The sequence below is a fragment of the Lissotriton vulgaris genome, chromosome 3_1, assembly GCF_964263255.1.
Source record: "Lissotriton vulgaris chromosome 3_1, aLisVul1.2, whole genome shotgun sequence".
NCBI lineage: Eukaryota > Metazoa > Chordata > Amphibia > Caudata > Salamandridae > Lissotriton > Lissotriton vulgaris.
Genome location: NC_141689.1, coordinates 2,109,311,524 through 2,109,337,161, shown reverse-complemented (window position 1 = coordinate 2,109,337,161; position 25,638 = coordinate 2,109,311,524). Strand labels below are relative to the sequence as shown.

General features: G+C 45.3%; 1 protein-coding gene across 1 annotated transcript in view; it reads left to right on the top strand.

The window, feature by feature from the left end:
* NIPAL1 (NIPA like domain containing 1) overlaps window positions 1-25,389 on the top strand; it is a 176,206-nt gene extending 150,817 nt beyond the window's left edge. Inside the window, 3 exon segments of the mRNA XM_086962677.1 lie at window positions 12,405-12,565; window positions 24,636-25,228; window positions 25,230-25,389. Coding sequence (XP_086818803.1) covers window positions 12,405-12,565; window positions 24,636-25,228; window positions 25,230-25,256 — 781 coding nt within the window. The 3' untranslated portion in view covers window positions 25,257-25,389.
* The last annotated feature ends 249 nt before the right edge of the window (window positions 25,390-25,638 follow it).

Below are 25,638 nucleotides of genomic sequence, written 5' to 3'. Positions count from 1 at the left end.
GCCCCCCCAGATGTCGGGCCAAATCATGAAAGCATTGTAGTCCCCTGCTGCACTCCTGTGTACCAACAGCCCCAAGGAACAGGAAATCGTCCAGGTAGTGGGTAACCCCCTCCACGTTAAACTTTTGTGAGAGTGCCCACTGTAGGAATGAGCTGAAGGCCTCAAAGAAGGCACAAGCCACCGCACAGCCCATGGGCATGCACCTGTCGAAAAAGAAATCCCCTTGCCACTTGAAACCAAGAAGGTGCTGGCTCTCTGGGTGAAATGGCAGTAGTCGGAATGCTGACTCGATGTTAGCCTTGGCCAACCATGCTCCCTTCCCTGCCCTCCTAACCATGTCGACAGCCATATCAAGGGAACAGTATGAGACCGAGCAGGAACCCTCCTCCAGCCAGGAGTTCACTGAGTCTCCCTCAGGGTAAGACAGGGTCTGGATGAGCCTGAAGTCCCCTGGCTCCTTCTTGGGGACCAAACCCAAGGGAGAGACAACAAAGTTTGGGAGAGGAGGATGCTGAAAGGGGCCCTCCACTATCCCCAGGGCCACTTCCTTCCTAACTTTGGCCCCTACCACTGAAGGGTGCTCTCTAGTTGACTTCAGGTTCTCAGAATCCCTGACAACCATTGGCCCCTGATAGGGAATTCTGAAGCCTTCCAAGAACCCCTGTTTCTAATAAATTTCTGTTTTTGGCATTAGGATATTCCCGCAGCAGGGGTAGCAAGTTCGGAATGGCAATAGGTGACGGACCTCTGGCCAGGGGTTCCCCGGGAGGCGCGCCAGTGGGGGGACATGCAGCACTAACAATATTGGCGGGAGGGGGGTGTGCAGAGGTAGACATGTTGAGGAGTGGGACGGGGGGGACCTAATCGGAGGCGGCAGGTCCGCGAGCCTACTTGTCTTGTCGGGCAGGCACCCCACACTGTACTTACTTCACTGCTTGTTGGAACGATCTATCCTGATGACCCTCATGTTGTGGGGGGGGAGGTGATGGGGGGTAGTTCTCGATTACCTCCTGCGGGGGATGAATTTGAATTATTGACAACCAACACTTAGCGACTACTGGGCACTAGCCCAGCTCAATCCTTGCCGGCCCGTCTTATCCCCTCCCTTCACTGGTGAGACACTTGTACCCCACCCAGCTTAGTTGAGCCGCATTTTCACACCCACCCTGTGTATTACCTCAGCAAATGCCTCCTGTGGGTTGGGACTGAGCAGAACCCTAAACTGCGAAGAGTATCCGAGGGCACAGGCGAGGCTGAAAAGCAAAGACAGCACAACGTGAGCACAAGCTAAATTAACCATAAGCTGAGGGCCCCAAGGTATGACCCTATTGATGGTCGCCAAACCAGGTGCTTTCCTGCTGGAACCCTGTCCTTACTCCCACCACCTGAGTTAGTTTGCCTACCAAATTTCCACCTCCCGTGCTCATTCTGCTGGGAACAACCTTAGCACGAGAATGAGCCTCACATTAAACATTTGAGGGACCCCTGCTACGTGCGTCGCCCTCTTCTCTATTACCTGGACAATGTGTGTTAAGGCGGAAATTAAAAAGAGGGGAAATGCCTTCTGTCCTCTGACCTGCACAGATAAATGAAAACTGATCAGTAAGCACATACACCATCCCCAGCGCTACCCCAATCAATCAAAATTATGCGTGTAGGTGGGGAGCCTCTGTTGTAAGCAACCCAACAGCTCCACCTGCTAGGTATTGTAATGGATCCTGACGCATACCACTCCTAAATGTATGGTGGCTCTGGAGGATAACAACCTTAACAGACCCCGCCTAACCTGTTGGAGGGCACCCCTCCTAAAGGGTTTCACCCCGTTAAGCCTGTCTTGCAGGTGCCTACCCCGCTCATAAACGAGTATCGTTGCAGGTGCCCACCCTGTTTTACATTTTAACTCCTGCGGGAGTCTACCCCACATATTCACCTATTTACAAGTGCGGGTGCCCTCATGGCGACTTACTAATGATCATGTACAGGGGTGCCCACTGCGTGACTTTGGCACCAATAGAGGCAGGTGCCTGCCCCGCCTATCTGATTTCCGAGGGAGCCTACCCCTCCTTGCTGCAGCCGGTCGAAATTGCGCAGCCATGGGCATGTCCCGCGGATGGAAGCGGAAGTGGGGCCCCCGAAAGCAGGGTCCGAATTAGGGGTATTACGGGGCTCCCTGAGGCAAGTGGGAGCCCCGTGCTAAACGTTGTCGCGGGGTATGAGACGTGGCTGGGTTATATCTTGCGCAAAGCCAATGCGTTAGTAGTAAATCACATAATAAGTTGTTCCAGAGAACAAAAAGGTAACGGCCACCTACGTTCCAAATAATCCTCTATGTAAACACAGTGAATATACAATAAACAAGTTATTGTTCCCGAGCACAGCACAAAATATAATAAGTTCAAGAGAAAAGAGACTAAATCAAACTTTTATCTGTTTTCAAAGTTCGATCAATAAATTCCTTTATTTTTTTTTCTTTTCTCTTCATAATCGTGAAATTTCCATCAAATAGCCATTCTTCATATAATGTTGATCGGAATCATACAAAATGTAGCCAGAAAACCAAGCCGAAACGTGTTTCGGCACGGGAAACAATCACCCAATGACTTCATCAGGGCATAAAAGATCCTTGTGCAAAAGTACACCACATTCCAGGTATGACCTGTTTATGGCCCAATATAACATAAAACCAGATAAAATCGATTCTTCTCATAAGAGTCACGTTTCCATCCGTCATCTATTAAGATATAAATTCAATATCTCCAAACAGTTCATATATTTGATGCAATCCAAAGGAAAATATATAGGTTTCTAGGAGAGTACTCGTGTCGTCATCTTCAGTAAATCAGTACAGAGGCTAAACGTTGTCGCGCTTGGGGACCCGAAGCACATTGCCAGTGCCTGCCCCTTGATCCGCAAACCACGAAATGTAGCGTAACGCTGCCGCCCGGCCCCTTTTACGCATCAGCCCGGTGATCCAGCCGCACTCAAGAGGATATTTTACCTAAAATGCTGCAGATGTCGGGTATTGAACCCGGGGACTCATACCTCTGAAGCTTGAGCTCTACACTGAGCTCCAACCCCAGGCACCGCGCAACCGTTTGATGCTGCGTCCGTGGCCTGTTAGCTGAGAGCAGACTCGGTGTACGAGAAAGGGGGAGGGTGTGGTGTCCGAGCACGGGCAAGTCTTGGGCGGCACCATGGGCGGAGCGACCCTGCCGCGGACGAGAAGATGGCATGGCTGGACCAGCTGGGCCGATCTAGAAGGATGCGGGCCTTGCCCGACCTCCTCGCCCACACGTTTCCAAACCTCCCTTCATGCAACTGCGCGGCTTGACTGAGGAAAGGGCTTCGGGGCTTCGGGCGCCGGGAGGAGGACATTGCCTCGAGGACACCCGGACCAAGGAGGGACCCAGGAGGGTGAACCGGCCACCGGAACCACGTGGCGCAGTCTGGCTGCCAGAAGCCCGAAAGCATTGCGCGGACCCCACGGAGGGATCCTGAGGACTGGAAAAGCAGCAGGCGAGCAGGTAAGGGCGTCACGTAAGGGGTAAAGAAGCACACAGCACTGTGTGCACCCGGGGGGCCAGCCCCCAGCAGGCCCGGACAAGCCGCGACGACTAGCCAAGATGGCGCGCGGCCACTAGGCCCAACCCCCCGCCGCAACCCGTCCATACCAACACTGTGACCCAAGCGCGAGGCCCCGGTGCCTACATCTCTCCCCTGCCGCGCTAACCCAGGGACCGGGAATCCCTTGCCCGAGAGGGGAGGAGAGGGAGGAGGGGGGGAGAATGCCCGTGGACCAAGATGGAGAACAACGATGCCGCAAGCGGGCCAACACCCTACCAGACCTCTGACCCTCGCCCTGCCTCCCGGCCCCAAAACAGGATTTGGCCCAGATATAACCCGCGGCGAACCGCAGGGGTGGGCAGGGCACACACTAACCTCTAATCATGCGAAACAGAGGTAACTCAGCAACAAAGGAAGCGGTCCATGAAGACAGCGTGTCCACCCCCCAGGCGTCCACGGCGCGTCCTGTGCATCAAGAGGCAGGGATAATGGCGAGGGGGACTTAAGTACCCCTTGCCCTGCCTGGTGCACTGGACGTGACATTGCACGCCCACTACCCCTGAAGAGACTCATCCCCTCGCCAACCCCCTCCCTTGGGGACAAAAAAGGGGGGGATGTGGTGGGGGATTCCCAATGGCACTAGAGGGCCGCCCTCCTGAGTTGCCCCCTACAGTGGCCTCGGGTAGCCACATTTCACTGATAAATGAGAAGTGTGGCTCACTGGTTAGAGGAGGCAGACCTGGAAGCAGAGGTCAGCCCGGGACCAGGGTTCAATTCCCGGCTCGGCGGGGTCTTGAGTCCTAAAATGTCCATGGACTTGACAATTCTCGCTCCGGTGCCTACTCGATTCACGGGTTCACACTCTGCGACTATGGGCAATAGCTTCCTTAATCTCCACAACGGCCCCTCGCGGTGGGATGCCTGGCTTTCACCTTGTGGATACCCTGCCGGGGTTATCTCACAGGGGAATACCAGGACGGGTTCCCTAACCAAGCGCTTAGATACCGGGTCGGTGATTTGCGCTATATAAATACATGTACATTTACATTTACATGTACATAAGGATGATTGTGATGATGGGTTCGGGCATTTTCTAGTGAAGTGTGTGTTGCAGCAGGTGGTAAACAGTTCAGGTGAAAGATTATGGGCTGAGAGGGTGCAAAGCAAACGAAAAGGCACTTGAGGGAAGTGGTAGAGGGCACAATGAGAGTAATGAGCTGTAGGGAGGAGTTTAGAAGAGCTTTGGATCGCTGCACATTTGACTGTTCTGGCGTGGGTTATGTAGTTGTCAGAGATACATTGATCCAGGTCAGGTGATGACATGACAGTGAGACACATTTCTGTGATAAGTAGGATCCGATGATTATTGTGTGTAATGAGGCCTGCTATGTTTGTATGTGTGTGTGTGCTGTATATGTATATACTTCAACGTAATCCAGACACACAGGGCTGTATGTTGCGGCTGTCCTAGATAGGCTCCGGTAACCCTATCATACACAAACATGTCCCTTCATACAGAGATGACCAGGACAATCCGGGCTAAGCCTGGGGAGTCCTGGTAATCTCTGTGCGAGAGTACGTGTTTGTATATAAATATATATATACAGACACACACACTTACATATACATACATACACACACATATATATAACGGCGGATCTTATCGTCATCACCGCCATGGGACTCTGAGTCAGACTGCTGAATTCTGGGTCCTGTAGTTTGGGATACCTACAGTATCAACTACATGTGGCGGAGCCTATTCAAGGAAGGAGTATCCGCGACCAATCGTACAGCGGCAGGACATTTGAAAGTGTGGACTGTGGTTTGATTCTTCATTTTTCACGGCGCTGACGAAGGCTCACAATGCCGAAATGCATTCGCCCTGGTAGAAAGGATAATTAAAGGTTTCCTATATCTGTTCCCGTGTGGGTCTCTGCCTTTTCTTTTGTTGGGAAGGACTTTGGTGCATATATATATGTATATATATATATATATATATATATATATATATCCTAAACTGTTTTGCTCTGCAAATGAAGACACCCTCGCAGCAGTAGTTTCATCCTTTTATTAGCAGGGCAGCTACAGCGAACGTGGATTCCCCTTTGATTCGAGTTCAAGCTTGCACACCATTCGCCTACGCGTTTCAGGAGCAGTTTCCCTTAATCATGGCTTGGCGTTCAAAGTGGGAAGAGAGCAGGTACGTCGTTTTTCAGGTGGTCATGAAGGTATTACTCCCGCCCTCTGGTGGGCGTGCCCGGCGCAAGGCTCACTGGTTCATGTAGTTCGCGCCTTATCAAATCCATAGTGGGTGCCACTCTCCAATCCCCTCACGCAATTTTTTCCCTTCGGGTCGTTTCACCGGGTAAACCCAGGTCCGTTGTACATCTCGTGCTGTTCCTGCCAGGCCCGCTGTTCCGTCTGATGTGTTACGGATTGTAACACACGGACCCGCCTACGAGCGGTGGGGTTGTCTTCGTGGCCCGGAGCCGGCCACTTATTATCCTAAACTGTTTTGCTCTGCAAATGAAGACACCCTCGCAGCAGTAGTTTCATCCTTTTATTAGCAGGGCAGCTACAGCGAACGTGGATTCCCCTTTGATTCGAGTTCAAGCTTGCACACCATTCGCCTACGCGTTTCAGGAGCAGTTTCCCTTAATCATGGCTTGGCGTTCAAAGTGGGAAGGGAGCAGGTACGTCGTTTTTCAGGTGGTCATGAAGGTATTACTCCCGCCCTCTGGTGGGCGTGCCCGGCGCAAGGCTCACTGGTTCATGTAGTTCGCGCCTTATCAAATCCATAGTGGGTGCCACTCTCCAATCCCCTCACGCAATTTTTTCCCTTCGGGTCGTTTCACCGGGTAAACCCAGGTCCGTTGTACATCTCGTGCTGTTCCTGCCAGGCCCGCTGTTCCGTCTGATGTGTTACGGATTGTAACACACGGACCCGCCTACGAGCGGTGGGGTTGTCTTCGTGGCCCGGAGCCGGCCACTTAGGTGCATATATATATGTATATATATATATATATATATATATATATATATATATATATATATATATATTACACACGAGTATTAGTCATAGGGATGGCATGCGGGCAACAGAATTCTATCTTAAACAAAGAGATGCGGTCTATGTTGAACACAGTAGAATGCTGTTAGACATGATGGAGTTCTGCTTACATAATAACATCTTTCTCTTTCAGCATAGTCTGTACCAACAAATAAGAGGCGTAGCTATGGGGGCCAGTTTCTCCCCCAGCTACTCCTGTCTTCATATGGGGTGGTGGGAGGAACTGGTCCTCCATAGAAATTTTAACAACACACTGAATGACCATGTGAAATGTTGGTGGAGGTATATCGATGATTTGTTTGTTATATGGCAGGGCACAAAAATGGAAGCAGAAACATTCATTGACAAACTTAACCAAAATGACATCAACTTGAACTTTACTGCAGATATTAGCCCTACCAAAGTGACATTCCTAGATGTTGAGGTATATATAGAACATGGCAATTTGGAGACAAAAATACACAGAAAACCGACAGCGGTAAACTCCATTTTACATGCGACCAGCCACCACCCAAAACATCTAGTAGAAAGTATTCCGTATGGAGAAATGTTACGGATCAAACGTATATGCAGCACACCGCAAGAACTATTAAAAGCACAAGAGTCAAGTAAAAACAGATTCTTAGAACGGGGATATTCTAGAACTTGCATTGAAAATGCAATAAAGAAAAGTAACGAGGTAGACAGAACTTCACTCCTAGAAACAGCTCTAGCCAAGGCAAACACGAAAGTATCAAAAACATCCATACAAAAAGATGACGAGTTTAGAATGATTGTAAGCTACAACAAACAACACAAAGAAATCAGGCGAATTATTTGAAAGAACTGGCTATTGGTAAAAAATGACCCAATATTAGGTCCATATTTACCAAATAAGCCAACGGTCACTCACAGGAGAGCACCAAATATGAGAGACCGATTAGTAGTAAACAATCCGGTAGAAATCCCCAAAAAGAACTGGTTTAACCAGAGGCAAGGATTTTACAAGTGTCACACGTGCAAAGCTTGCCTAAATGGAGTAAATAAAAAGAGTTTTACCTTAGCATTTGGGAAAGGTGACCATCAAATCAAACACATGCTAACGTGTAAAACTGAATACGTGGTCTATATCCTCGAGTGTCCCTGTAAGTTAAAATATGTGGGAAGTACGAAACTACAGGGACACAAAAGAATATTGCAACACATACGTGCAATCAAGAATAAAGACCCAACTTACCCAGTTGCCCGGCATTTTAACGAGAAACACCAGGGAGATGTCAGATTACTCCAATATTATTTAATTGATACAATACCCCCAAGTAAGAGAGGGGGAGATCGGGATGAAAAATTAAGAAAACTAGAAACTAGCTACATATTGAAGCTAGATTCCAAACATCCTTATGGGCTTAATTTAACTGAAGATCTATACACGGGCCTATAAAAACAGTCAAAGATTATGTAACATCATTAATCTTAAATTGGAGTAATTCAGAAGAGATAGAAGAAAATGACATATACACATGTAGTGAACACTGGTAAATCTAACGTAATATAAGTGTAATCAAAAAGAAATGGCCTCAACAAAAACAAGAAATGGGAAACAAAAAGTTTTTAAATTGCAACTGTTTTAAATAACAATCGGAATATTATAATTTGTAAGTTGTAACACTATTAGGAAGTTTTCTTTTTCTTTTTTCTGTCATCAAGGTTTGCACAATAACACTCTTTCTTTTCTTTTTCACTTACAACCTATCCTTATCAGAGGCTTCTGAAAAGGATTTTTTTAAATCACACTACAATCTGTCAATTGCACACAACTGGCCCTAAAAGATCTTAAAGATACCAAAAATATGTGACATGCAGACATGAGTAAGCGTAATTTTGCACATGCGTTTTTGCACTTCAAACATTGAGACTGACAAGGTATACTCAGAATATAAAATAGAGCATGAAAGAAAAAATGGTTTTTTAACAAATGTGTATATATATTTATTTATTTATATATTTATAACACTTTCTATGAGATATATTGAAATATCCCCTAGATGCTCTATGGTATTTATACCGTGATGTATTGCACTTTATTGCGAACTTTGCACAAGAACATATGTAAATTGTGCGTAGATGTGTACATATTTTACGTAAGGGTATCCCTTATGGTATTTATACCGGTATATCAATTTACTTAGGATGTACGATTACAAAAGCAGATTTGCCCAAGAAAATAAGAAACGCATATAATTGAATGTATAATGAAATACTGTACCACAGCGTGTCAATAAGCCAGCAAATGTTAAAAACGTCAGTTGTACAGATTTGTAAAAATATAAGAGCACTGTCACTTTAAAATTGCATCACCAAAAGAAAGAAAAAAATGTCAATGTTGGTATATAAGAAACCAGGTGACCATTTACTGTGTCATGTGATCAAGGTACGTCAGTACCGAAACGCGTAATGGCCGACTGAGTAACAGCTCAATAAACCGACAAACTTTTTCACCTACCTGGGTCTGTGCTCCACGTTTCTTTTCGCGAGGAGAGAGCGCCTGCATCCTGCTTGTGGAGTGGAGTGGCAGAGATATATATATATATATATATATATGTGTGTGTGTATGTGTGTGGAATCTGTGAGACGGTGCATCAGTCTATCAATGGTTCTGTAATGAACTGCATGATTGTCTCAGTGCATCTATGACTGGGTGCATTAGTGTCTCAATGGATCTGTGCATGAGTGCATTTGTGCATTTGAAACTAAGTATATGACTGTCTGGCTGGATCTGTGATTCACTACATGAGTGTCTATGTGGGTGACTGAGAGAGTGAGTAAGTGGGTGCATGACTGTCTGAGTGGGTCTGTGAGTTAGTGCATTAGTCTCTGAGTGGGTCAATGCCTGGGAGCGTGAGTGTCTGAGTGGTTCTGTGAATGGGTCTCTGAGTGGGACTGTGAAGTGGGTTCATCAATTTCTGAGTGTATCAGTGACTGGGTGCATAAGTCTCTGAATGGGTCTGTGAGTGGGTGTGTAAGTGACTGTAAGGGTACGTGAATATCTGAGTGGGTCTTTAAGTAAGTGTATGAGTGTCTTAGTGGATCTGTGAGTGGGTGTATGAGTGTCTGGGTGGTTCTGTGAGTGAGAGCATAAGTCTCTGAGTGGCTGAGTTATTGGCTGCATGCATGGGTCTCTGAGTGAGTCTGTGACTGGGAGGGTGAGTGCCTGGGTGGGTTTGTGAGTGGATAAGTGAGTCTTTGAGCACGTGAATGAGTGGGTGCATGTATGTCTGAGTGAGTCTGTGAGTGGGTGTGTGAGTCTCTGAGAGTAGGAGTGAGTAACTAAGTGCACACGTCTCTAAGAGGGTCTGTGGCTGAGTATGTGAGTGACATACATACATAAGTCTGTAAGTCGGTCTGTAAGTGGGCACATAAGTCTCTGAGTGGGTTTGTGAGTGGGTGCATGAGTGCCTAGGTGGGTTGCCCAAGGGTAACCACGCGCTATATAAAACTCAATAATAATAATAATAATAAGAATAATAATAATAATAATCTGTGAGTGGGTGCATGAGTGCCTAGGTGGGTCGGTGAGTGGGTCTAAGAGTCTCTAAGTGGGTATGTGACTGTACGCATAAGTCTATGAGTGGGCCTTTAAGTAGGTTTGTGAGTCTCTGAGTGGGTCTGTACATGGGTTCATCCCTCTCCAAGTGACTCTGTAAGTGGGTGCATGAGTTTCTGAATGAGTATATGAGTGCGTGCATGAGTATCTGAGTGGGTATGTGACTGAATGTATAAGTGTCTGAGTGGGTATGTTAATGGGTGTATAAGTGTCTGAGTGAGTTTGTGAGTGCGTACATCAGTCTGTGACTGTGGCCAGCGAGGGTGTGTATATAGATATAGTTACTTGGTGTTTGATATTTTCACCAATATTCGCGATGTCGCAGCAAAATTCACGACATCCCTGCAACATTACAAGGGTGGACATGCTGGCCATCACGCTGACATCGTGAATATCACGCATGATTAAAAAAACTATTTTGGACACATAACTTGTGGCACTAACACCCCCATTCCTCAATCATGGGGTCAGAGTACCTCCATCCTGACCCCTTATGTTAGCTTTCACAGAAAGTTTAAGCCCCAGGAACTATTCCTAATTGATAAAATGGCGGTCACAACTTTCTGTTCAGGTTGAGCCCAGCCAATGACAGCATTCCCAACGGCATGCTCATTCGCGATATACTGCAATATTGTCGCAAAATATCTGCAACCATGTCCATATCCCCGACCAGAGATATCACTATATTGTTCAATTTTAATTGAGCAAAAACTACTGAATGGATTTGCATCAAATAACAAAAAGCACAATCTACTTAACAACATCTACCTTTCTGCCAAATTTGGTGTAATTCCATCTAGCGGTTCGGACTGTAATTTCGACAACAGGTTCCTATGGGAATTAAAACAACAAACGCACCCTTATTTCGCGCACCTTTTTATTGGTCACCACTGCACGGATCACCCCAAAACTTGCTACGAGACACAGAACCTCTTTAGACATTTGACATTTGAAATTTGATAAAGATTGGTCAAACGACGCCTAAGTTATAGACAAGTCAAAAATGCTTTTCCTAAGGAAACGAGGTCCTAACTATAACTACCTACTGACGACTGCCAATAGGTAATATATATATATATATATATATATATATATATATATATATATATATATATATATATATATATATATATATATATATATATTTGTGGCATCAGTATACCGCAAACCAGGCGGGACGGGGGAGGGGCAGGGTGGGGGATAATAAACACCAGAATATGGATGATTGGAGGTAAGTAAACAATTAAATAAATAAAACGAATTTTGTTGTGTGCCCTGCATCGCAAAATATTTATTTAATTGTTTACTTACATCCAATCATCCATATTCCGGTGTTTACTACCCCCACCCTGCCCCTCCCACGCCCTGCCTTTCTGCTCCATGGAACTCCCTCCACGGGCCGCAACTGCGTGAGGGTGATGAGGTAGTCAGACAAATTGGTGGGAAAGCCGGTCGTGTTGGCTTTGTACATGATGCCGCTGGTTTTGAAGATGGTGGGGGCTTCCAGATGGTGGGGGCTTCCTTGCTTCAATCCAAATACCTTGAGTTCGTTTGTCAGTGGCCCACACACAGATGAGTCTGACTGCGAAGGACCACATGGATATGGGTTTCTAATGAGGGACGAATGTGACCTGTGCTAATGTGAATGAGATTCAAGCAAGGAATATGGGCGTCCTATCACATGTTTTGGTAGCAAACAGTAGCTGTAATGGAGATACAGTGGTACTCTTCCACTCCTGGACCCTGGTGTTGCTGCACCTTCTGCACTATAGATAACTATGCCGCAGATCAGTGAGCAAAGCTTCTGATGATGAGCTCAGTGTGATTCCTCCAGTTACAGTTAAATGTCAACATAATCGATTCAGCCCTTCATCATTCCAAGGTCAATAAAAGGAGCATCATCAGTAGAGTAATAATAACATATGTGGTTTACAAAATTATAAAATTCAAAAGTCTGTGAAAATGCCTTGCGGAAAGCAAATTGTTATACCAATAAAGAGTGTTGAAGAAAGAAGCTTGGAGCGACCTGTCACCAGGGTCATAGGGGGTGTGATGTCACTTCACCGAGAACTTGCATGATTTTGATGATATGCCGCCAGTCTGTGTACATCTTGCATGGGGCATGTATTCCAATTTACAACAGAATACATATTAAGGGACTTTGTTTGCATTTTTTGCCTCATACAGCGCTGTGCTGTCATCGTATTTCCTAAACGAGAAGCTCAACCTTCATGGCAAACTGGGCTGTGTCCTGAGTATTTTGGGATCAACAGTGATGGTGATCCACGCCCCTGAGGAGGAGCAGGTCACATCTCTGCACGCCATGGAAATGAAGCTGAGAGACCCAGGTATGCTTGGTACACTGCTAGACGTGGTTTGTAACACAATGCCAAGTATCTGTCTGCTTTTCCTTCGCCTGCAGGCCCGTACTTTCCAACCCTTTTGATTTAGGATGCGGGCTGCTGCTACAGCCTGCAGATTCCTGGGAGAGCACCTACTGCTTTTCGGCAAGCTGCTGATTGAGGGGGTTAGGGTTCGATTACAAGTGCTTACGTAATTCTGATGGGGCCAATAAAATGAGTTAGCAGCTTTATTGGAAATACAAAGTCTAGGGGAACACTGTTGGTTCAGTATGTTTCACCCGCAGACTGCAGCTGCTGAGTCGCAAAAGTTCCAGGATTTGTGACTGCAAAAAGAATGTTCATAATGTACAAATGCCCATTTATGAGTCAGAAAAGTCTTCTGTGGCTTTTGGGATTCTTTTTCAAATAGCAAATTAGAGGTGTACCAAAGTGTGGCGGGGCTATCTTCCTCCTATTTACTAAATGAAGGGGTAGATCGGTTGTTAGTGATTGCAGTTTGCAGTTGTGGTTCAAGCCATTGCTCAGTTTCTGACTCTCGAGGTTGGAGTAGCATCTGATTCCCAAAGGAGAAACTGCCCCTTTGGGACAGCTTCTGATTGGGGAATTGTGTTGGTGAACTCGAGGCAGGGACTGCTCCTCCTCCAAGGTGGAGGAGCGTCGCCCCATTGCTCTCAGAGCAGGAAATATAAATGTAAATGTAAATTGATACTTGTATAGCGCACTACTCACCCGCAAGGGTCTCAAGGTGCTTGTACGAATACCACTGTGGAACCCGTCCTGGCTTTCCCTGTGAGGCGTCCATTCCTGGGCACCCCCAGGGTGGAAGCCAGGCATCCTTAGCGTTGTGGGGGCCGTTGTGGAGATTAAGCAAGCTATTGCCCTGAGTTGCAGAGTGGGACTCCATGATTGGAATAGGCACAGAGGCGAGAATTATCAGGTCCGTGGAATTTTGAGCCCAAGACCCGCCGAGGCGGGGAATTGAACCCTGGTCCCGGGCTACACCTTTGCATCAGGGTCTGCCGCTCTAACCATTGAGCCACACTTCTCCATAGATAATAATGTTTTTATTAACATTTGTTTTCCATAGCTTTGGGGCCGGTGGGGTGGGGCCGGTGGTACATGGGGAGGAATGGTTCATGCACTTAAGTGTGCATGATGGTTTGGCCGGCCGTCTTGGGCCAGCCAAACAGTCATGCACACTGTGCATGTTCCCCACCAGCCTGTAATGCACAGCCTGATTGGGAACATGCATAGGCTCATTGTCCCCGTCTAAGCGCTCAGACCAATCACAACGCTGCATTGCAGCATTGTGATTGGCTTAGGGGAGTCTGTGTGCTTTCTGCTGCCAGGACTCGCCCGAGAAGCGGAGAGACGATGGTGGGGGGACGGCAGCTGTGTGTTGGTTGTTCTTTGTTCCCCCCACTACCTCCCTTGCCTTGCTACCCCTGTTCCCTGCCACCACTACTGCCTCGAAGGGAGCAAGCAGTGGTTGCCCTCCCTAGTGTTTTCACAAAAGGGATGCATTTATTTCGAATACTCATGCCTTTAATGGGTGCGGGCTGCTTGTAAAATAAAATGTTCCCCATTTGAGAAAGCTAGTGTAGGGACGGAGGATTGCTCTGCTTTTTCGACCACATCCTCTGCATTCACAGCCAAATACAGCGACTTGCAAGTTGTGATCAGCCTAATTAATATTCATTACGTGGTCGTTTTGCAGTGCCATGTGAATGTATCAGATCAGTCCATAAGTGGCATCGCAGATTGCATTTCGATTTGCCAACCAGTCAGTGTACAAACTGCATATCCCAGGCTTTATAATGGGAATACTATACATGGCCTTAAGTCCTTTCCTTTTATATATGTGTCATAGCATATAATGCCCCGTGCCCCCTCTTCATTAGTGTGCCAAGTTGAAGTTTCATGTCGGATTCTCATCCTTGTTCGTGGCTTTCCGTTTTAAAGTTAGCCACTGCTGGGTGCTAATGTTTCACCCACCAGTCGTCTGTTCCTTTGCTCACAGTCGATGTGCTCCGCCTGCAGACTAAACACGGGTACTGCATCACAAAAAAATCTGCATTGGAAATGCACATACCAGGGAAGTAAGTGATATTACGTGCTCTTTACAAGCGAGAGCACCATTTCAGGTTTACCGAAGCGGTTATTTCAAGGTCAAACAAGGTTTCATATTTCCAGACAGCTTTAGTTAGGTATTATGGTGTCGTAATACAGTGGAATTGTGTGCATTCAATGTATTAGACTTTACCATCGGTGAAAACTGGCCGAGCATAAGCATTATTAAAACTGGGGAGATTTTTAGAGGCCGTTCTAAACAAATAGGGCCACAGAACTGAACACAGAGGACCAAACAGTAGTAGTGGTAGGCCATGAGGGCAATGTGGGGGTCGTTAATGCATCTGACCATAAAAGGGGTGCTAATGTTATCTCCTTACCCAGTCACAGGAGCAGCAGCTGACTGGGTCACCGCCGTCAGGAGCATTGGTCCTAAGTGAGTGCACAAAAGTGCACTTGAAAGTGTTTTGGCCAAGTGGCAATAGTCAAGTCCTCATAAGTTTAAGCATCACTTAAAGGTCTCTCTTCCCCCTCCCTCCATGAGTCTACCATCACTTTAAGTTTGCCCTTCGGCATTCAATATGGTCCTGTCCACTCGCTATTTCTCCCACAGTCTTCTCTCTGTATCAGTCTGTCTCTTTTGTTTGTACTCTCTATTCTTGCCTTTTCTTCTTTCTTATCTCTCCCTACTGTCTCCTTTTTTCGCTACCCTTGTCTTACGCCTTGATCCCCCTTTTCTCTCACTCTTTCCTTCTTGTACCTTATCTAGATTTGGTTATGATAATTAGTGCTTTAAATGGGCTTGTACTGTCTGGTACTGAGTACCAGCACTTTTTTTTATTTTGAGAGGATAGTACCAAAAGTTCCAACACCTATCGTGAGATAGTTTAAGGGATGACTATTTTTTAAGCATCTTGTGAGTCCCGCTGCAAATAGACTACTTGTTTATACTATTTATGCAGAGATCTAGTTACAACTTTTCTACTATGCGGCCTTTCCTGTGCTAGAAACCATCCCCACCAACCTCAAGAGTAAATGTTGAGTTAATGGTTGGTATCAGATGAAGACCAGGATTTCATTTTTAACAGGAAGAGCTGCAAATGGAATCCTGGCATCGAATTCTGTATTTATCCTCGAAATTCGAGTCCTTGCTCCGCCAGTACCATGAGGGACAGCAGAGTGCCATCCCAGTATTGAGGTACATCAGAGCTAGCTGTTGAGCACCTGGCTTCAGTGCTTCATTTGCAAAGAAATAAGTGCCAGGCCTCTCCTCAGCAGGCCACTGCAACTTGTGCCACACCTTGCCCCTGCCAGTCCTGCCAATGATAGTAACAACAGAAGTATTAACATTCACACTCCTACAAGTGTGACAATTTGGACTATTTCAGGCCCTCAACGCTATAAGAATGGCTTGGGTGCCAGGTAATAGTCATTTTAATGTATATTGAGTTAATAATTAACTGTTGTTGTGGTCATAGCCACACAGCACCACCGTGTGGCAGACTGTCACAGGCCCCAGTGCTGACAATTAAGTGCCGGTGCCGAGCATGGGAAACCACCAGCTCAAATTAAGTGCTCCCTGGCTTAGACTAATTGAAGCCCAGTGAGTTTCAGATTCATGGTGCAAAGTCTGAGAAGGACTGGCTAAAGATTGGATTTTCCCAAAGATTGGAATTGTCTCTGATGGTGCACAGGACTCAAGAACCACTTGAGATGGCTAGACCAGGCTTTATCTCGCCTTTATATGTTAGATAGGCAGTCATGAATACCCAACATGGTGCTATCAGTGGGAGCCTCGTGTTTTCAATTTCAAGTCCCAAGGGCTCCTTACAGAAGCTGAACAATGTGAAGAGAACTGTGACTCTGCAAGAGGTGAACATTTGGATGATTTTTCCATCTGTAGATATGCAAGTACTATGTGAGATTTGTATGGAGCAAACCTAACCGAATGACAAAGGAGCACTGTTCAGGGTCAAAGGCAAAGTCCAGAGCTGGTTTTAGAGCTGCTACTGCCCGGTGTGACAATTACTTTTGGCAGCCCCCCTACCCATGACCACCTCCTCGGTATCCCTCATGACCACCAGGCAAAAGTGCCCCTCATCTCTCCATAGCCCCTCTCTCACATACATTTCATTTGTTTTAAAACACTGGTAAAGGCCGACTTTACTAATAAGAATGCATATCTACCCAAACAAACACTTTTCAGCAACTTTAGGAATAGATAATGAAAGACTGAGGAAAATAGAACATCTTAACCTATTTTATGTAGCTTGCATGCAGCTCCTTGATGACAGTTCATAACAGTCACTGTTCTATGTTAGGGGTGAATCTTATGAACTCTAGTAACAGAAGGATCTCTGTGACAAAAGCAGTAATCCACTCAGCTATCCACATAAAATACAGATCTATGATCTGCACGGTAAGAGTTATGTGCCGCAGGCCTCTGCACTACTTTATGGCGAGTCAAAACTGTTCCTAGACAAAACTCCGATCTCTTGTTCTAGCACGAACGTTAATCACAAGAGTCATCTTGACATTTTTAATGCTGCCTGGAACTAGATGCACAAGGTACTCTGCCAAAGGTGTTTTTGAATCGTAAGTTATTACTAAGCAAAGCACCCCACCCCCCCTTCTCATGAGGCTATGCTGAAGGTGTTTTTTAATTGTGAGTTATTACTAAGCAGAGTGCCCGCCCCTCCCCCTAAGGTCAGTGCCCCCTGCCCAGGTCAGCGCACATTGTGGCCTCACCAGTCGCATTGCCCTAAAGCCGGGCCTGATAAAGTCCATGTGTGATTCAAGGGGTAGCTGGTTTTCAAGAGCGTGGGTGGGCTGTTAGTTTATCTGCTGAGACAGGCCTGATGGACACTGGAGTGTCATTCTAGATCCTGGGTGTGAAGTGGAGAGGGACTGTTGCTCTGTGTTTTTTTATTTCTGCCTTTCTTCATCGCGAATGTGATGGTGCTCTGGCTGCCAGTGGGTGAATAGCCACCGGATACTGTGAGCTTGACAGACAGATAGGCACGGGTGCTGGTCGTCTTGAATGCAGATGATGGGGCTGGGTCTGAAGATAGGACTGACCTGCAAGGAGAACAGATGGGATTCCATCAGGATAAGTACCATGACATTTACATGACTTTTTGTCACAGAGAGAGTTGGTTCAAGGCTGTCTTGATTTTATTGGTGTTCTTTGATTTTGAGCTCAGCCAAAACCAAGAGATTTGGCCTAAGGTGAGTGGTGGAGTTCAAATCTGTCCAAGGGCATGTCGCTGAGACAGGTTTGGACAAGTTGTTGCTTCTTGTTGTTGACGAACAGCAATAATTCTGTTTTGGTGGGGTTAAGCTTCAAGTTGGTACTGAACATCCACGTCTGGGTGATGAGAAGGTCATCTGCTCCATTCAGTGTTTCATAGTTGCAAAAAGGAGCTATGCTTTATGTTCATGGGCTCAAAAATAGGGGTAGGAAGCCTTTACTTTGCAACATAATGCATGATACATCAACTAGTTCTAACAGGCTTGTGGTTCCAGTACTGCAGCCTGATCTGACAGCTAATTAGTAACCCTTTAGCAGGCTGTTTTCTGTTATGTGTTTGGTGAAATACGTGGAAATTCAGCACTCCTAATTCATGTCTTATGAATTAAATGGTGGTTTGTCAAAAACTGAAGAGACTTTCTGTGTTGGATACACAACTCTTAACCCCTTTAGTGCTAAGGCAACATCATTTGTCTCCTTTAATTTCCATTGAAATGAATGGGAAGTGCATGACGAGTTACCCTTGTCATTAGCATCCAAGAGGTTAAGAAACCAGGCCCTATTTTTACTCCCGTGGGAAAATGCAAATAATGTGACTGGGCACATCAGATATCATCTTGTGTATGTTAATTGCCTATAGATTATTAGGTCTAATAAGCATCCATTTTTATATGTTCACTTGTGATATCTAGGTTGGTGGTAGTTTATGCATTTTCTGAAGTGCTTTGATGAAGTTTTGTACTTCTAGTAGGTAAGGTGATCTTATAGAGTGCTCCACACCTTAAGGCACTCAAGTGCCAGGAAACCATAAATAACTATAAAATGCATATCTTTAATGTTTTCTCGAAATGGGTGAGTGCTGCATTCTGTGGAATCTACATTTTACTGATGTTCTGTGTTGCGGCTCGAAGGAAAAGGACACTCATGGCTGCCAAAGATGGCAAGGTCGGGGGAGGATTAATGCCTCAGGCCCTGTGCTTCTTCAGAGTATTAGTGCTCCTGCTTCAAAATCTATCTATAGATTTACAAAGCAATGTTTGTTTCTTCTTTGATAGATTTACAAAGCAACACCATTTATTATTAGTAAGGAGGAGCAATTGCATTTCTAAAATTGTTAATAATGAGGTAACCACTAGACAGTGCCAGATCCTGATTAGAAAATGAACAGAAGAGATTTTTCCCTGGGCTCTGCAAACATTTCTGACATGTTTGAGGGCACTGGCGTAGCCTGTTGTTGCTCCAACAATTGCTCTGTGTATCCTAGGCTTTCAAAGCTGTTCCATGAGATTACTTCCCTTCTAAGGAGCTTAATATGCGAATGTGTGAAACATATGATGGAGGTGATCTGGAAATCCAAGAACATCATTTGGTGACAAATGGTGCCCAGAGTTTAACTTTCTAACTGAACGGCATTTCCGCATAGCCCACTCTAACCTTTAGATAACTATTTTGGCCTGTTTTACCTTAGCAAGTGTCTACAACAGGAAACATTACCATCTCATCTGCCATCCCCATCCCGGTCCTAACATTTGATTGAGTGTTCTCCCTCGAAGACAAGCAACTAAGACTGCTCTCTTAAAAGCATGCATAAAGAAGAAATGGGACCCAGTGGACACCTTGGAGGCAGCTCGACAATCTTGACTTTGCAGACGACCTGGTTTTACTCTTCCCATATCCATCAGCAGATGCAAGAGAAGAACGACAATGTGGAAGCCACATCAGCACAATTTGGCCTCAACATCCACAGGGGAAAAAATAAGATCTTGAAGTCTAACATGGACAGCACAGCTGCAGTCACCCTTGCAGGTGATGCACTGGAAAGATTTCAAGCCTTCATCTACCTGGGCAGTGTCACAGACACGCAGGGTGCACAAAGGCTGACGCCAAGACAAGAAACAGCAAAGCAAGGTCTGCCTTCATTCATCTAAAGAAGATTTGGAACTCCAAGGACCTATCCTGGCAAACCAAGATCAGGCTTTTAAACAGCAATGTACAATTGGCCCTTCTGTATGGCCCAGAAACCTAGAGGATAGCAGTGACCACCTCCAACAAAGTCCAGACCTTCTTTAACAACTGTCTGTGGAAAATCTTCAAAATTTGCTGGCCAAACACTATCAGCAACAACGATCTATTGCAATAGACTTACCAACTCCCTGCCCATGAAGAACTCATGAAAAGACACTGCGGCTGGATAGGTCACACCCTCCCAAAGCCCGCATCAAACACCACCAGGCAAGCCCTGACCTAGAAGCCTCACGCAAGAAGGAAAAGATGAAGGCCAAGAAACACCAGGTGCCAAGGTCTCGAGGCTGACTGCAGAGAGATGGGCTATACCCTGACTCAGATTGAAAGAAAAGTCCAAGGCAGAGATGGCTGGAGAGTCCTGGTTGACAGCCTATAAGCCAGGAGGGTGTAGTAGGCATAACTAAGAAAGTAAGTACAAATATTTATTTACTGTTTTCTCTTCTCAACCCTACCCTTTGGCTTTAAGCTCACACCTGACTCTGCACACATCTTGTAGTACCGAGCAGACAGGAAAGCCACATCCAAGTGATGGTGGAAAGGACTGGGGCTGTTTCATACTTATCAGCATTCTTACTTGAGGATTTGCTTCTGCTGGCCTTTGCCATTTACATGGAATTTGTGAAGTTAGTCCATTATACGTGTGATTTGTATTACAGTGTTGTTACTTAGGTATATGCTTGGAATCGTTTGTCCTGGGGACATTTATGGAGAAAGTAAAATGATTATTTGAAGGGAGAGGACGCCATGACCTTTGTATTTAAGATTGTGTTGTATTACATGCATGGGACACGTTGTTTTAGGTTTGGTATTTTTGCTGTTTTCAAGCCTGTGTGATAATGCATCAGGGCCAACTGAAAGGATTCAGGGTTGAAAGTTTTGGGCTGAGTTTTTGTTGGACATTCTGACTCTCACTTAGGTAACAGCCTTCAGGCAATACAGATCTATGCGCCCTATTTTGTAAACTCCATCAGACAGTATATTTTGGTCAGTATGTAGAAAGTGCCCATTGCTGGACGAAATCATTACCTGCTGCAGTAAGATCTCTAGCATCAAGCACTTCAGAGCACTTTGGTCTGAGAAAACCATAGCACCAAGTGCCTGAATAAGCAGATCTAAACCATTTTTTCTGCATCAGAGGATAGACTGAAGAACTAAACAGAAGTGTGAAGAAACAGCAAGAAAAGAGATGTTTGCGGATGTCCTGCTCGTTGGATATGTTTTTTACAGTTCAAAGGAATGCAACATATATGTAGTTATTTATATAAAACTAGGCCAGAAGACATATTATTTGTTATGTGTGTGCCTCAACAGATCTACACTCAAAAGAAGTGCACTGCTCTTGTCACACAGTATCATCACACGACCATTTTCAGAACCCAGCTACCCTTCAGTCTCTCATTGACTATATCCTGGTCTTTAACCCTGTCAGCGAACTACTGCCTTTTGGCGAGGTTTGCGTGATACAGGTACAAAATGCATATACTTTAAGGGCCAGATTTACAAGCCACTTGCGCCACTTTTGCGTCACTTTTAACATGGAAAAAGTGACGCAAAAGTGGCGCAAGGGGCTTGTAAATGTACCCTCAAATGTCCATAGGCTCGGTGAGCAGTGAATCCTGCGATGTGTGCTGGACTAGCTCATAAACTAACTAGAAATCACATTACTTTTATACGTTTTTATAAAATAAGTTACATGGTTTAGAGCATACCTACAGGTAACTGGAGCCACAACAGGTTCACCCGGATCTCATGAGAAAATGGCTGAAAGGCCTTCCAAGGGAAGATGCAGGTTAGAGGCTCCTCTCTTCAGCTAACAGGATTCTAACTCTCTCCCTTAAGTGTTTAAAGGTGAAAGTGAGGCTTTGGGCCTCACAGAGAAGAAGACCTGCATATTTTGGTATAACGTAGGAGTACATGTGAGGCTGATATAAAAGCAGTAGTTCAATACGAGTAAAAACTACACGTACATTTACACACTGAAGTTAACACTATTCTATAACGAATATGCGATGTTACACCGCATGCGGTACAACGCATGCGATTACAACACGGTCGTTACAACGACCCCGTTGTTACAACGTTTACCATTACATCGCTAGTCGTTTCTATGACTTGCTGTAGGGGGCGCGCTGGACTTAGGAATAGTGTAATTTACTATTCCAACTCCAGCGTGCGCAACAGTAGGGAAGGTGTTGGATTAGTAAATTATACTATTCCTTAGTTTGGAGCACCTCCTACAGCAAATTGTAGAAATGACTTGCGTTATAATGGTTAGCGTTGTAAAAACGCAATTGTTGTAACAACTGCGTTATAATCGCATGCGTTGTACCCCATGCGATGTAAACACTGCTTCCCTTTTATAACCTAACCTTATTGAATACTTCGTCTTACCACCCCCATTCTTTATTCAGACTTTTAACACCACACCTAAACTTAACACAAACACTTCCATTAACATCATCCCATCACATAAAGCGTACCCTAACCATCAATCATAGCACAAATTTATTAGAAATAACCAACAACTCCTTTCATTTTAATTTCACTTTAATGCTCTCAAGCATATGTTCAAAAGAAACAGAAAAGTTTGTTTTATTTTTAAATGAAAACGAACATTTTATAGGAATAATGTACAACGTTTTACATTTCTTCACTTCATTACTACATTTTTACTGCAAATACAATAAAAAAAATGCTCTGCTTATCGGTGCTTTTATTGGCAAGGATAAAAGCAGACACTTTAGTCACGCGTATGACGCTTACATAATGTACTGAATGTATAATAATTATATAGCCTAGATGGGGTGTAACAGAGCGCTGTAAATTATGATGGTGTCGGTGAACGATACTAGATCATGTACATCAAGGTGGAATTTACATGTTTGAATTACACATCACATTACAATTACTTTTCACATACTTACAATTGACGGCACATAAAAATAAATGTGTTTATTTTAGTATAGTGCTGCGACCAGGTTTCCAACCCATCCCCACAAGTGTCAGAGACAGATGTTTAGCCACCAGCCCACAACTGTTGCCTGCCCATAAGTACTCACCTATTTTGCAGATACTGATGTATCTGCAAAAATCGACCAAGCTAGTGAAGTATGACCCCGACGATCAAAGTCCCGTGTCCTTCCTATAGATGTGTTTTCATCCGCAAAATGTATTGTAAAATCCTGTGCTGTAGTGACTAAAGGTTGGCTGGGTGACTCAGTGAGCTGAGCGTTTGCTGCTGAAAAATGCGGTGGTCCTGAGGCCATCGTAAGCTCGAACTCCAGCAATGAAGCCTCGGCTTTCATCCTTTTGAAGGTAGGCAATGGAGTACTATTAACACTTAGAATTCACTGTGTTTACAACAGCAGGAGTGAGGTATGAAATACTTCATGTTGACAATTATTAATATTAATTGCCTTTATCCATCCATGGTCTACATATGCATGTTTCACTAAGAGCGATAGAATGTTAAACCAAACTAAAAGGGAATTCAGTCTATTGACTATATCTATGATGAACTTTTATGTAAATATTACTGCGGAGGCGTCCTAATGATGAGTTGATCCACACTTAAGTACCTTTTATTATTAAAGCCCAGATACGAGATTACATTTAATATAAATGTTTGCTCTGTATCCACCTGCTGGCAGTTCCTTTGGCATGACATGCCCTGATGTAGGGCCATGCACATGTACACGTTGACAAAGCAAATAGTAAGAAACTACCCACGTTATTGTGCAATGCAGTGCTTTGTATGAGTTGGTGGTTTCCGGTATTCCGCTCCTGCAATTAACTGTCTGCACTGGCTCTATTGGCAGCCCACCACATGATGGCACTGTCTGTCTGATTTTGAGATGAGCACAGCAACCATATTTATTAACTTAATATAGCCTTAGAACCCAACGCAGCAGGCTCTACCAGCCATTAGAGGCCCACTCCAGTGTTAAAGGCCGAAGCCGAAGGCGATCACCTTTAACAAGGGATCAGGCCTTTAACCGCATCGCTGCGGCGGCTTTTCCCGCTGTGCGCGGCATTTTTAAAAATCCCGCGGTTCGTGACAAAGCCAGCTCGTCATCCGCGCAGCGCAGGTAACGCCCATGACGAGCTGGCTTTGTCATCCGCGCTGAAGGGGTTAAAGGCGTCAGAACTCGCTATTGGAGGTTTCTAAGGCTATTAGAACATTCCGCCCCTAGAGGGCAGAATGTTCTAATTAGTAAAAACAAAAGCCTCTCGGAGTCCGAGGGTGTTTATATCCCGTCGGGCTTCGAGAGGCCTTTGTTCACAGCAACAGCTGTGAAATGAAAAAAGCATCAGAATGTTGCTCTCTGGGCTTCTACGATCCAGTAGAAGCCCGGAGCACTCCATTGTCTTCAATGGAGTGATCAACTTCCAATGGTCTAATATACATTAAAAATGAATAATACTGGCTGCTTCACCATTATTATAGCTTCAGGTGGCCTGTAATAGCAGGAATTGTCACACTTGTAGAGTGTGATGGCTGGTTGTGGTGTTGGTGCTGTCATTGGCAGCACTGGCAGGGGCAATGGATACTGTAGGCTGAAGTGGCTTTCCAAAAAGGGCCCTGAAACTCACTTATTGCTTTACAAATTAAGAACTAGTGCAATGTATTAATCCGAACAGAAATGTTTTAATATGGTGAAGACGAACTGGCAGCCTAATATTTGAACTGCTTTTTTGTCTTCCTTGCAGTTTTTATTGGATTCGCCACAGTCATGATTACAGTGTCCCTGGTGCTGATTTTCGCAGTGGCTCCGAAGAAGGGTCAAGCAAATATATTGGTCTATGTTTCCATCTGCTCAGTGATTGGCGCCTTCTCGGTCTCGTCTGTCAAAGGCCTGGGCATCGCGATAAAGGAACTGGCGGACTTGAAGCCTGTGTACAAGGATCCACTGCTCTATATCTTAATGGCGTCTTTGGTCATTTCTGTCAGTACTCAGATCAACTACCTTAACAAGGCGCTGGATACATTCAACACCTCCATCGTGACGCCCATCTACTACGTGTTCTTCACCACCATGGTGGTCACGTGCTCGGTCATCCTGTTCAAGGAGTGGAACAGCATGGGCGTGAGCGACATGATCGGCACCCTCAGCGGCTTCCTCACCATCATCACCGGCATTTTCCTTTTGCACGCTTTTAAAAACACCAACCTAACATGGAGCCAGATCAACGTCTCAGTCAAGAACGACCGCACAGAGACCACGCTGGAGCACGAAGACCAACACAGTCTACTGGAGAACATCGAAAGTTCACTCCTAGTGTACGAAGATGACAATCTGTTTGTTCAGCAAAGCAAATGAGTTGCACTGAGCTGGCCTGTCTAGCCAGGAGCAAGGCTGCTTCTTGTTCCAAGAAGGAACTGCCAGAGGTCTTTGCTTGTACTTTGGACCTTGCGGGTTTGGGAGCCTGCAACATTGCTTAGTAGCGAAGACTGTTTTGAACATGTTCCAAGCTTTTTCTCAGACATCATGTTATGCCTTAAAAAAGGCCAGTACGGAAATACACATTTTACTAAAGCACCAAAACGCATAAGGACGTGGCATGGAGATCACCTTTATGCACCCACTCCCAATTGAACTAGACGTGTTTTTAAAGTAAAATGCGGTATCTCTCGGGTGCATAAAATGCACCTTCATTTGTTTCAGGACTGCCTCAGAAACTGCATCAATTACTGGTGAATTGCAGCCAGATC